The sequence below is a fragment of the Marmota marmota genome, unplaced genomic scaffold (assembly GCF_001458135.2).
Source record: "Marmota marmota marmota unplaced genomic scaffold, marMar, whole genome shotgun sequence".
NCBI lineage: Eukaryota > Metazoa > Chordata > Mammalia > Rodentia > Sciuridae > Marmota > Marmota marmota.
In genome coordinates, this window is record NW_025999869.1 from 18,767,516 (window position 1) to 18,781,399 (window position 13,884).

The window sequence follows — 13,884 nt, forward strand, 5'->3', positions numbered from 1 at the left end:
GAGAGAGAGAGAGAGAGAGAGAGAGAGAGAGAGAGAGAGAGAGAGAGAGAGGTATGAAGATTAGGAATGAATGAATGTTCTAGAATCAGAATTCATGGTTTTAAATCAAAGCTCTGCCTCTTAGAGCCAAGTACCCATCAGCAACCTAACTTCTCTGTGTCTCAGTTTTATCATCAGTAAAAAATTTGACAGTAAAAATAAAAGAGATCATTGGGACCAGTGGTTTCCACCCTGGCTATGAAACCTTCCATGAGCTGTGATGATGAATGAGCAGATGCTCTAAGCACATAATAGAAGTTCAATAAATGTGAGCTCCTATTATTACAGGGTGTTACAGATTAGCAATTGTGCAGGATGGTCTGGAAGGTATAGACTGTCATCATTAGTTACCTCAGTTGGGATGATACTGTAGGGGAACTAGGAGGGTATGACTAGGAAAACAAAAATGAAAAAAACCCCACAACAACAGGAAATGAAACAAACTTTGCAAGTTACAGAGAGGAGCATAAGAAAAGATGCTTTGTATCATATGTCAGTAGGAAATTAAAATTAAAATAATTAGATACTACTATATATCTATTAGAACAGCAATAATCCCAGATACTGACACTGCCAAATGCTGGATGAGGATGTGGAGCAACTGGAACTTTTGTTCATTGCTGGTAGGGATGCAAAATGGGACAGGCACTTTGGAAGACAGTTTGGTGGTTTCTTATAAAAGTAAACATACTAACATCACAGCTTTTGATGCTTCAAACGCAATCCAAGCTACTGTTACCATTTAATCTGCAGTTACACTCTTGGGCATTTACCTCAGGGAACTGAAAACTTATGTTTACCCAAAAACCTGTACACAAATATTTATAGTAGCTTTGTTAATAATTGCCTCAAATTGGGAGCAATCAAGGTATTCTTCAGTAGGTGAATGGATAAATGTGAGACATCTAGACCATGGAATATTAGTGCTAAAATGAAATGAGCTTTCAAGCCAGGCAAGACACAGATGAAACTTAAGTGTCCATTACCAGTGAAAGAAGCCAATCTGAAAAGCATACATGCTGCACAAATCTTAATACAATCTGGAAAAACAGTAAAACTACAGAGATAGTAAAAAATCCAGGGGTTGCCAGGGATTAGGGGAGGCAAGGCTGAATAGGTGGATCACGAAGGGTTTTTAGGGGAGGGCAATTGTTTTGTATATTATTATGGTGAATACATGCCATTATACATTTGTCTATACCCATAGAATGCATAACACCAAGAGTGAACCCTAATAAAACTATGAACTTTAGGGGTTAATGATGTGTTGATGTAGGTTCATCAATTGTAACATATGTTCCACTCTGGTATGGGGTCTTTGATGCGGGCAGTCTATGTTTTTTTTTTTTTTGGGGGGGTGGTGGTGTTGAGGGGTATATGATAGCTTTTTGTACTTTCAGCTCAGCTTTGCTATAAACCTAAACTGCCTTAAAAATAAATTCCTTTAAAAAATGGGGTGGTGGCATCTAACTATTTAAATATCATAGTAATGGCTCCAGGTGGTGAGGTCATGGGTGGCTTTGTCCGTACTTCCTCTCAGCCTGAATTTGTGTTGTCTCTCTGCTTGGAATATTCTCCCCTTCCCTTTTCCAGGAGTAATATGTATGTCTCCCTTCAGATTCAGCTTAGCCACCTCTTCTCTGGGAAGTCTCCCCCATCACCTCTGCTCCACAGTACCTGGACCCAACCAGGTAGCAGGCATTCCACGGTCTTATAATTGTCCCTTACCTTGTCTCTCTCCCTAGCTGGAGGGAAGCCTTTGAGGGAAGCCTATCTTATGGTTTTATTTTATTTTATTGTTATTATTAGTAGTAGAAGTACCAGGGATTGAGCCCAGGGGCACTCTACCACTGAGCCATATCCCCAGCCTTTTAAACTTTTTTTTTTTTTTTTAGAGACTGGGTTTCGCTAAGTTGCTTAGGGCCTTGCTAAGTTGCTGAGGCTGTCTTTGATCTTGCGATCCTCCTGCTTCAGCCTCCCAAGCTGCTGAGATTACATGCACACCATGCCTGGCTAGGAGCCTATTTTATACCCCAGTATCCCCAGGACCCAGCACAGCATTTGACAAGAGAGTCATTTCATGAATATTGTTGAACATATAAATATGCATTTTTTTGATAAATCAAGACAAATCTGAGCAGTACAAAACTTGAAAAAGGTGAAAGATCCCAACTAATAAAATGGAAGTGGGGGATGGCATTCCAATAGTGGTGCTGGAAGCAAACTAAGGCTGCGGGAGAGGTGGTGAGAAATGAGGCCTAGATGCTTTCTGGGCATTGTCCAGGGCGGGACTGTGAAATGTAAAGCAGGACAGGATGCAATGGGCTTCCATAGTGTGCTCCCATGACCTGTGTGGTGTGACAGTGCAGTCATGGCAAAGAGCCATGACAGGGAAGGGGACCCTGGACCCTGGTTCCTCAGTGAGTGTCCCTACCATGAGAGTTGACAGGCTGGCAATGCTCACTCCAGCACCAATCACTCCTATGACCTCTCAGAAGTCCCACAGACACCCCCTCGAGAACTTCCTGTGGGGAACCTTCCCTGTGTACCTTTCTGTTTGTCTGTGTGTGTGTGGATGGGGACAGAGCCATAGAAAGTGCCATCAAAGAGATCCGTACCACAGCTTCCCACCTCTGAACCTCATCAACCCAGACAGTCCGCACTCACCCAGAAACAACCCTTTCCATGACCACATAGCCCATCTTTCTGGAAAACCAATCCTGTTCAACGGGGCGGGGGGGGGGAAGCAGAAGAATAAAAGGAACAATCAAAAAATCTCTCTTGCTTTTCCTAATAGAAATTGGCCACCTGGGCAAGGTAAACTGGCCTTTGCCCTTCCTGTGTCTCCCACCAGTGCAAAATCACCTGAAAGTCCTCCTAATCCCAAGCAGAGCTTATACATTCGATGAGCTTTTGGAGACCCCTGCTATTTGCAAGCCTGGCCAGGGTGACCTGGTGCCAGAGCTTGCCTCCACTCTGGTCTCTGATGCTGCCTGTGCAAAGCTCTGGATCTTATTTCAAGAATTCATCTGTTCCAATTTTGTCTTCTGCCTAGGTCTCGACCCTCGGCTGAATTGTAATTACTTGCCCTGGGGGTGCTGGGGGAGACTCATTTTGGAGGAAAATGCCTTCCACCTGGCAGCACCAATCTAGCCTGTAGTTAGCATCTATGAATCTCAACTCAGCGCGGCCTTTGCTCACGGGGCCCAGAGAAATCCGTCTTTCATGATGGCCCATATTTGCTGTACTTTAGACAGGCCTCTCCATAATTCTGAAATCGTTTCTCCCAAATCTCATTTTTAAAACAATCACTGCTGAGTAAGTTTTCTTCCAGAGCCGCCTTGAGAATTCCATCTTGGAACAAGAATAATGATCCCTTTTCTGAAAAATGCAGGTCGCAAAATCTGAGCGCTGACGGGCAGGACGGAGGGGTGCGAGGTAGAGGGTTCTCTGCTGAATCCAGGCCTGATTTCTGGAAGAGGGCAGTGGTCAGGGGCCTTGGGTCTCTTCTCATCTATGAAACGGGCCCGTGCTTGTTCTCCTCTCAGAGAGGAGGTGTGTGAATGGCACCACATTGAATTCATATTTTTGTGCTCTGGAGAAACAGAGGCATGGGGAGAATGTCATTTTTAGGACATGCATTTTTTTTTTCCCTCGGGCAAGTTTGATACAGTCTTTTTGGGCGAGGGCTGTGTTGTTATCTTTACAACCAAGCAGGCTGTCAATGAAACTGGGATGTTAGAGGTGCAGACCATTAGAATCCTGGACTGGCTGCAGCCAATAATGAGCTTGTTTTAGCAAGAAGTCAGCTCTTCACTCCAATGGGAAAGTAGTTTATTGAGAAGTGTCCTTGGGAACAGGAAGGAGCAATGCCCTTCTACAGATGGGTCACCTAACCTCTGAGACCAGGTGAGCCAGGGCTGCACTAGGAGCCCAGGGACAAGTTCTTGTCCTTCCTCTGCAACCAGCTAGCTGTGTGCTCTTATTTCTGTCTACTGTTCCAGGCCTCAGGTTTCCCATCTGAAAAATGGGCAGGTTGAGTTCCAATATGTGGCTTTACACATATTTAAGCAGTAGAGCTCCTCCCAGGGAACACTTTTTTCAAACAGCAAATAAGACCAGGCCAGGAGAGGCACCTGGACACACCTGTGCCTGTGAGGTTTGCCACCCCACCACAGCGCTCCCTGAGACACCTGGGATCTCTGCTGCTCTAATGAGCAGAGTCAAGCCATCCGCATAGAGGGTATTGAAACTCTTTTCTAACTGGTTAAGGAGTAGTGCTTGTTTCTAATCTGGAAGATGTCCTGGGGTGCTCAATGGGGTGTTGCTCAGTGCTGGGGTCCATCAGGGTAACCAGTGCTTCAGAAAAACAGCTGAAGCAGAGGGGGCCTGAAGCTTGAAGACGTGGGCGGCACCAGTCACCATAGGAACGGCCACGCTGCAGACGCCTGTCACTGGTGATGGTTTTCTGTGTTGGCTACAGCTGCCATCTTCCTTTTCTTCCCTCGTTTATTCCCTAAGGCACACGTGTTTGTTAGTCATCTACTTCTAGACCACCGACAGTCTGGAGGGACAAGAGGTCCCCCGAGAGCTGCGAGAGCTGCGAGAGCTGCGTCATCATACAGGAGAACCGCCTCCCGAGATGGGAGATGGGCGGGGCTTAACCCAGGATTGTCCAAGGGGCCAGCGTCAAAGTAGCGGAGCAGAGGTGCCCAGGCAGAGGCGCGGCGCATGTGGATCCAGGGCGGGATGGAGCTTGGCCTGATCCGGGAGGAGGCAGCCACCCCCAGTGGAGGCTCAGCAGGGCCCCGAGGGACTGGGCTGTTCACACTGCAGAAAATCAGTGCATCGTTTGAGCCATGATCCCTCGTACCTTCTCCTGTCCACTGCCGGGCACTGAGTGCCTGGCCTGCGGGTGGGGCGCAGACTGGGAGAAGGAAGAGGCTGGGAGAGGAGACTGGAGAAAGGAAAGCAGGAGAGAGGGAGCGCCGGGCAGCCACAGAGCATGGCCGTTGGCGTCCATGGGCACTCAGCGTGTGTGATTCTAGGCACGTGGCAAAACCCCCAGGCTCCTCACCTGAGACTGGGGTCCCAAAGCTTCCCCAGGGTGGTTGTCAAGAATAAGATACAGTATAGGACTGGCACATCCAAATGGTCCCCTAAATGGTGGCTACTATTAGGGTGAAGAGACAGGGGCATGATTTAGTGGAAGGTGGAAGGTGAGCGACAGCCCATTCCTTTAGTGCTTCACAATTTGCAAAACACATTCACCCTCAGGAAGGGGAGACTGTGCCTTATCTCCATGTTTGTGCACTCTTCTCTGGCTCTCCTGCAAACCAGCCACAAATCATCCCAGCAATAGGATCGTAGCAAGCTTAATGTTTATTCTTAATGTTTGCTCTGTGCCAGGCACTTTACATCTCTAACTCATGTAGCAGCCACAGTCTCTAAGAGTAGTCGGCACTACTGCAGTTCACCTTACAGACTAGGAAACAGGAGCACAGAGATGTTAGGTGCCTGGGTTAAGGCTGCAGAGCTAGTAGGTGGGAGGAGCAGGATCTGAGACATAACTATTGCCAGGCCCTGCCCTCTGCTAAAAACTGAGGTGAGGAAGGCACACTCCCATCCAGGGGCTCACTGACAGCACTAGGTGGACACAGTGGATGGTCTAGTTGGGGAGACACATGACAAACCAATGATCTACACAGGTAAGGATTTTAATTCTTCTGTGATGGAGTTAAAAGTCAGGAATGCCATGAGAAAGAGTGTGTGTCAAGAGCCAGGGCAGACTTTACAGCCTGGTAAGTACCGAGCTGTGTGTGTGTGTGACAACAGAGACCCTGGGCTAGGCATGAAATCAAGAGTTGTATTAAAATGGGGCTCAGGCAGGTGAGCTGCCCCTGAAACTGTCAACTGTGATCATGCTCAACCCCCCTGTGCGGCTTATTAGTGCCTCTGTGAGGCATGAGCAGAGGAAGGAGAGTCTCTAGGCTCCATTGCAGCTGTCAAGGCCTTGGTGCAAAGACCAAGCTGGAGCTTGTCAGCTGGAGGGCGGTTTTTTAGGATCTCATCTTTGGTATCACATGTGTCCCCCAAATCCCAAACTGAAAGATATTCCACAGGGAGTATCACAACCAAGAGGCTCTGCATGTGTTTAAGTTATGTGCTTGGGGCCAGACTGACATGGCTCCATCGCCAAGTTACCTTCTAAGATCGATGTGACCAAGTTTAAGTCACTTATCCTCCCTGGGTCTATTTTCTGTAAAGTGGCAGAGCAAGGGCTACAGGGGACTTGACTTAACATCTCTGTCCCACTTCTCCCTCCCCTACCTCTACTGCAGAGACCAAAACACAAAACACCCATGTTCTCAGTCACCCACGCAGATGGAGACGACCAGATGTCAGGGTTCTGGCCAAAAGTCTTTGGGGAGACTTTCCTGAATAAGAAGACAAAACGTGTATCCTTTGTCCTTTCTCCTTCTCCTGCCTGAAAGGCAGAGCTTTCAGAGGTTCAGCAGCCCATTTTGTGACCATGAGAATGAGGAAGCAAGAAGAGAGAAAAGGCCTGGTTCTTTTAGAACAGGCTCAAACAGCCAGTTGAAGGGTCCTGAATCTCTTAGTATGAGAAAGAGATAGGAAAGTGAATGGATCTTTCACTTGTTTGAGCTATTGTTAATCAAAGTTTTGTTCTTTGCAGTTTTGTGCATTTCTAAACTGATATTAAGGGGATAAAGATAGGATCCATTTGATAGGTCATTATGAGGACTAAATGAGATAATTTGTGTACGGTGCAAAGTCCTGGCAGGGATGTAGTAATGTAGTAAGCATTCAGAAGTAGTTGCGCATACGCTAGAGAAGGGAAACTGTGCCAGCCCTTTTGTGAGTCACTGGGGGGAGTGTGGGAAGCCGAGGCTGGGGGAGGCAGGTCCTACCTCGGTCACTGAAGTCATCAACCAGCACGATCTCTGCCACCAGCTCCGGGGGTGAGCGGTTCAGCACGCTGTGGACGGTGCGGAGGAGAGAGGACCAGCCCTCGTTGTGGAAGGGGATGATGATGCTGGTGTTGGGGAGCCTCTCCAGGTAGCGTTTGCTGTTGCAGCTGGAAGGAGACACAGGAGAGGCAAAGGACTGGGTCAGCTCTCATCTTGCCAAGAGAACTCAGGCCTGGGCTTGGGCTTCTGCAAACCCTGCTGCCTCTCCAGCTGTCAGTGAATGAGCACCAACTGGGAAGACTGCGGCCACCATGGAACCCTCTTCAGCTTAGATCCAAAGTCCTGCCACCACTCCCGGCCCACACAGCATAGGGATGTGGATCACAGACCCCCTGGCCTTGTGTGAGTGTTGATTCCCTGTGGAGGTAAGTCCTCAGTAATGCCCTGGTCCCTTTCCCTACCTCGGTTGTTGTGATTTATAACAACAAGTATGTACGTTTTGGTTTGTGTTCCTGGTTACTGGCACAGAGCTTCTAAAACCCTTGCAATGTCCTGAGCAATAGAGGTGATAGGAGAATCTTCCTTCAATATTTGTTTTTTGACCCCGGTTCCTGACGCAGAGTTCCTAACTCCCTTGGAATTTCCTGGGTCATGGGGGCAGCTTTTGATCTAATGAGGCAACTCTTAATGGGCTCCAGGAGGGGGCTAGTCACTAGAATGATCACACCGTTGTTGGGAGCAGTGACTAAATTGTGATTCTTGAGCTGTCCTGCAAACAGAGGCAATGCCTCTCCTTACAACTTTCAGTGTGAAGGTGATTAAAGATAGCCCAGTTGCTATAGTGACGCCCTGTTCAATAGGAGGTTCTGTGCCAGCCAAGTTCTTGACCTTGAGGTTTAGACACCAGCTGCCCAGGGTTGGAAAGTTATGATAGTCATTATTGGGCTGCTCATACCTATGACCTTGGTTCCTTTAATGATAAAATCTATATAATAAATGTGCTAAGCTTGTTCTGGGTCACTATCTCCTATTAGGGTTTAGTGATCCAACAGGCCCCATCTTTTCCTCTCATTGTGTGTCTGTTTGTCATTTCTAATCCCCCATTGCCCCTCATCCAGTTTCCTGAATTAACCGCCGTGCAGGTAATGGCACACCAAGATTGGAAGCTTAGAACTTTGGGCCCCACCTCCCCATTCTCAATGAAGGGGAGAGGAGCAGGCAACTGAGTTAATAATCTATTAAGCCTGGTAATGAATTCCCCATAAAATCCTGAACCAAGGGATTTGGAGGACCTCTGGGTTGGGGAACACATGGAGGTGCTGAGAAGGAGGTGTGCCCAGAGATGGTGTGGAAGTTCCAGGCTCCATCCTCGAGAACTTGCCGGGACAGCTCTTCACCTGGATGTTCATTTGTACTCTTTGTAATATCCTTTATAATAAGAAAAAGCTGGAAGAGCATTTCCCTTAGTTCTGTGAGTATTTCTAATAAATAATTAACCCCAAGGAGAGGGTCATGGGAACCTATAATGTAAAACTGGTTGAGGCCTGGATGTGCAGCTGGCACGAGAAGTGAGGCCAGTCACAGACTAAGCCCTGGCCTGAGGGATCTGACTAACTCAGACAGACAGTGTCAGAACTGATTTGAATCATGGGACACTCAACTGGTGTCAGAGAATTGCTTATTGCTGGGTGGGGTGGGGGGAGAAGCCCACATATTTGGTCACAGAAGTATCCTGTATTGAGTCTGTTAAGTAGTAGAGGAAAAAAAATTGTTTTTATCTTATCTTACATACAACCAATTTTGAGGAGAAATGATTCATCCATGCTCTTGGAAGAATAAACTGGGCTTCACTGGCTCAGCCCCCTCCTGGTATCTGCTCTCCACCAGCCACAAGGAAAGCTTGGAGGGGGAAGGCCCTGCCCCCTGGGGGCATTCAAAATCACTAAAACGCCCAAAGGAATTAACATCTTTCCTTAATAACATATCTAGCTGGTGTTAAAATTTCCTTGGTCTTATGTCTTTTTTACAATTGGTTTGTTTAAATTGAACCAAAAGAAAGTCTGTATATTGCATTTAGCTGATGTGTCTGCTAACTCTCTTTTATATAAGTTGCCTCCTTTTCCCTTAAAAGTTGTTTAAGAAACACTATATATCTCCTGAAGTCTCTATTCTGCTGCTTGTATCTCTGTAGTGTTTAAAAATATGTTCTTCTGTCTTCCTTCTGTAAACTGAGAGTTAGATCTAGAGGCTTGAGATAATTTGATAAGATATTCTGGTAACTTCTTCAAAGCAAGTGGTGCATCCATTATAAATTCCTTGGGGGTATTCTATGTACATATATAGACATATGCATACACATAATTTTATTAATTTTATATATATATATATATATATATATATATATATATATATAAAATTAATAAAATGACATTTATAAATAGTGTTTCACTTCTTTTCCAATCTAGACAGCTTTTATTTATTTTTTTCTTGTTTAATTGTCTTGGTTAGAGACTCCAGCACAATGTTAATAGAAATAGTGAGAGCAGACATCTTGCTCCAGATCCGATGGGGAAAATCTTTCAGTCTTCAACCATTAAGTATAATGTTTGTGTGGGCTTTCCATACATGCCCTTTGTTAGGTTGAGGAAGTGCCTTTACATTCCTAGTTTTTTGAGTATTTTTATTCTGAAAAAGCGTTGCATTTTGTCAAATGCTTTTTATTGGCATCTACTGAGATGATAATGTGGATTTTATCCTTATTCATATGGTTTATTGCATTGATTAAGTTCCATATGTGGAACCAACCTTGCATTCCTGGGACACCTTATTGGCCATGGCATATAATCCTTGCTGAATCTGGTTTTATTGTAATTTGTTGAGGATTTTTGTACCTATATTAATTAGGGATCTTGGTCTATAGTTTCCCTGTGATGTCTTTTTTCTGGTTTTATATATTATATTCCTTTTGCTAAAAATTTAGATTGTTAACATTAATATAACTTATTGACTTTTTTGTACAACATACAATAGTTTCAGGAAAACAATACCAATATTATTGGTGACAATATTATTACAGATTTTTTTTTTTGTCTGTAAGGTATATTTCATTAGGAATATTCAGTCAAATTTTGTGTTTTGTTTTGTTTGGTACTGAGGATTGAACCCCGGGCTCTGCAAATGCTAGGCAAGCACACTACCACTGAGCTATAGCCCCACCTCCATATTTCATATTTTGAAGCTACTTAAATAATTCCTCTCTGCATGGTTCTTTTTCAATACACAGTTGGGTTCATTTATTTCATTTAGCTTTTTGTTTTTAGGGATTCCTTTTTGCTTTTAAATTTTGGCCTAATCTTGTTTTTGTAATTATGAAAAGCATTTACATGGTTCCAAAATCATATATAAAAAAAAGATAATACAAAGCTTTTGGGCTTTGATCCCAATCTCCTCTACCTTGTTTGGCTCTTCCTTCCTGGGTCCCATTTTACTTTGTGGTTATAAGCAGCTACCTGTGTAAATTCCCTTGTTATTCCCTTGATTTTCTTTTGAGTGCATGGTCACATGCCACAATATTTAGCTTGTCATCTTCATTTAGTATTATATCACGGAAATCACGCCTTGAGGGCTGCAGGGGTTTTGTTTGTTTGTTTTGTTTTGTTTTTTAAAGAAGTGGGTAAGTTAAATTCAGAGAACAATAAGCAAGTTCATTTGGTTATACCAAGATCATTTTACAGAGAGAAAGCTTAATTATTTACTTCATAATAATTTTTATTATTTAGCTTTAGGAGGGAAGAGGGATGGAAGGAGGAAAGCTACTGAGCTTCTAAACAGTGCTTCTCAGGTTCTACCTGGACCAGCAGCCTCAGCATCACCTGGGAGCTTGTGAGAAGCATTGTCTGGCCACCCCACCCCACGAATGGGTGGAGCCCAGCAACTTGCATTTTAACAAGCGATCTCAATTCACTGTCCTAAAATATTCACATTTAGGACTGGTAGAATGGGTTCCCTGGGAACAGCTCCAAGGAGAAGAATTGTGTGTAGACGGTTTCTTGGGGAGGACTCTGGGGAGATACCCCTGTAAGGAAGCGAGAGAGAGGCAGGTGAGGGAGGAAGAAGGAAAGGTCACATTTGAGCCCCAGTACATTTCACCAGGGGCGCTGGAGTCTGGAACATTCCCAAGTTGTCTAGATTGAGATTAGGGCCTAGCCTTTCTCTCCAAGCATGAACTAGGCATTGAGAGGGAGTGAAACCTTAAGCAAATCTGCTCCTTGTGGTCAAGGGCAATGCCCAGTGGGAAGGAGGACCCTGAGTTGCCCCCTGCCCACATTCTCGACAGCCTGGGGATGGGCACATCAGCTGAAGAGGGACTCTAGGGAGAATAATGTCCATTCACTATAAAAATGACAGAAAATTCCCAGGAAGGCACTATACCCTCCCCACTTCAACAAACATGTAGCCTACGCCTGTTATCCCAGCAGGTTGGGAGGCTGAGGCAGGAGGATCGCAAGTTCAAAGTCAGCCTCAGCAACTCAGCAAGGCTCTAAGCAACTCAGTGAGACCCTATCCCAAAATAAAAAATAGAAAGGCCTGGGGATGTGGCTCAGTGGTTGAGGGCCCCTGGGTTCAATGCCCAGTGCCCAAACCAAAAACAAACAAACAAACAAACAAAAGATGAAACCTGCAACACAGAGAGGTCGTGGAAACTTACCTAAGGTCATACAAACAGAAACAGGTAGGATCTGATGCTGGGTGTCTATCCTAGAGCCTGTGCTCCCAGCCACCGTGCTGACACCCATGACCCCAGAGCCCAGAGAGCAGGCAAGGTGGGGTTCACCATCCCATTTGGCAGAAGGCAGAGACCCAAGGCGGGGGGGGNAATACTGAAGGGGAAAACTGGTCAGGGTCCCTGGTCTTCTTTCAACTCTCTCTCTGCTAGAGGCCCCGAGGGAAGGGAAGCACACCTCCCTGGAGGTCACCCTTCCAGCTCTGGCAGGAAGGAGCCCTGGGGTCTGGCAGGGAGCTCATCTGTACCTGTGTGAACTGGACCCCAACACTAACAGCCCAGAACCATGGGTGAGCAGTCACTCTTCCCTTTGGGGGCTCCCCGACTTCTTTCATGTCTCCTCCCGCTCTTCCATCTTGCTGGATGGTTCTTATCCAGCCCCCAGGAAGCCCTCCCTGGTTCCTGGTTCCTTTCCCCTCCTCTCTAATCCCTTTGATCATGTCAGCCAGACTTCTCTGGGAACCTTCTGCTTCATTATGTCGGCTTTTACAAATAAATGAAAGCACCTCTTCTTAAAAGTCCCTTTCCCTTTACTTGGCTGAGTCCTCTGTGGCCGAGAAAGACAGGCACTATCTAGCTTTCTATAAAAGCTCCTGCCTTCCAACCAATTTCACAGGAGGTCTGCTTGACTGAAGCAGGTTGGGGGGAGGGGAAGCTGCAATCAGTGGCCGGGAGTCCACCTGTGAGGCACAATAACGTTGCTCTTTCCAACAGAGAGCCCTGGCTCTGTCCAACCCCAGGGCCCCACGGACTGCCAGGAGATAGGGGAACACCAGTCACATTAAGGGAGGTAAATAAAGCCACAATGGACTAAGTTCACTTCTAATTTAATTCAATCATGGAATTAAAGATTACTCAGAACTCAAATAAAAGGCTCAGCTTGGATCACAGCCCTAAACCTGTTCCCCCTCTCTCTGTGTATCTTTATAATCTACTGTTTCTTTCCCTCTCCTATCCATCCAATCATTCAGTCACTAAATAAACACAAAATTGCAACTCGACTTTTGCCATGAGCACTACTCATTAGTTTGGTCCCAGCTTAGTAGAAGCCCTTTGCTTAAATAAAAATTTGCAGCACACTCTCAAATCCTTCTCTTCAGAATCCAGCAGAGTCTGGCTCGGCACATCTGCCCACAGGCCACCTTCCTGGTAGAGCCCAGGCAAAGCCTGGTTTCTCATTCTCTTATTAGTTCTCAGAGGGCAGCAGATGGGGGACCGGGGGATGACATGGGGGAAGATAGAGGCCATCACCCACCCCAGATTCGCCTCATCTTGCCAGCTCCATGGAATACTTGTCTGTACCTTGTGAATTGAGATCCTAACACTGAGAGAGTATGCCCAGGGCTTTTGTGTATGATAAACAAGATGAAGTTCTTCGCCCAGATGCCTTGGGAAGTAGCCACAGTGCAGGTGGTCTCCAGGAGGGGGACTTGGACACTGCTCCTATTGCAAAGGGCTGGGGATGGCTACCATAGTGACCAGGCAAGGACCATTCTCGCCTCCCCAAGCCTGATGGTTTGTAGAGCATGCTTCCTTTTCTCTAACTAGGCAATACAAACTCCATTTTCCGGATGAAGAAAATGGAGCCCAATTCAGATATCAAATCCCAATTGTGTTTATTTAAAATAATATTTGCATTTTTGTGGTTTCTAGGTGACAAACTGTTCAGCACAAAATCTGGAAGACATAGAAAGGTTCAAAGGAAAATGGATAACAACAGCAAATACATATGGTTCCCAACTTCTGATGGTTTCGCTTAACAATTTTTTGACTTTACGATGGTAAAAAGTGATGTGAGTCCAGTGGAAACTTTCCTTCCCATTTTGAATTTGGATTGTGTCCTGGGCGAGTGACAAAGTTCTATGCCCTCCTGTGATGCTGGGCAGCAATGGTGATCCCCAGTTCCCAGTTGGCCATGTGGTCTCCAGGAAGAATCACCAATGCTGTGCAGTGTACTGTGCTGCTAAGCTATGATTTCGGTGGGGAAGGTGCATCACATCCATTTAAAAAAAATTATTTATTTTAATTAGGTATATATGACAGCAGAATGCATTTTAATGCATTGTACACAATTGCAGCATAACTTTTCATTGCTCTGGTTGTACACCATGTAGCATTGTGCCATATGGG

General features: G+C 45.7%; 1 protein-coding gene across 1 annotated transcript in view; it reads right to left on the bottom strand.

The window, feature by feature from the left end:
• The window catches only part of Galnt10 (polypeptide N-acetylgalactosaminyltransferase 10), a 236,241-nt gene that overhangs the window by 91,977 nt on the left and 130,380 nt on the right, over positions 1 to 13,884 (bottom strand). The window contains exon 4 of the mRNA XM_048782909.1: positions 6,972 to 7,138. Within this exon, the coding sequence (XP_048638866.1) occupies positions 6,972 to 7,138 (167 nt within the window). The remainder of the gene's footprint in view (positions 1 to 6,971; positions 7,139 to 13,884) is intronic.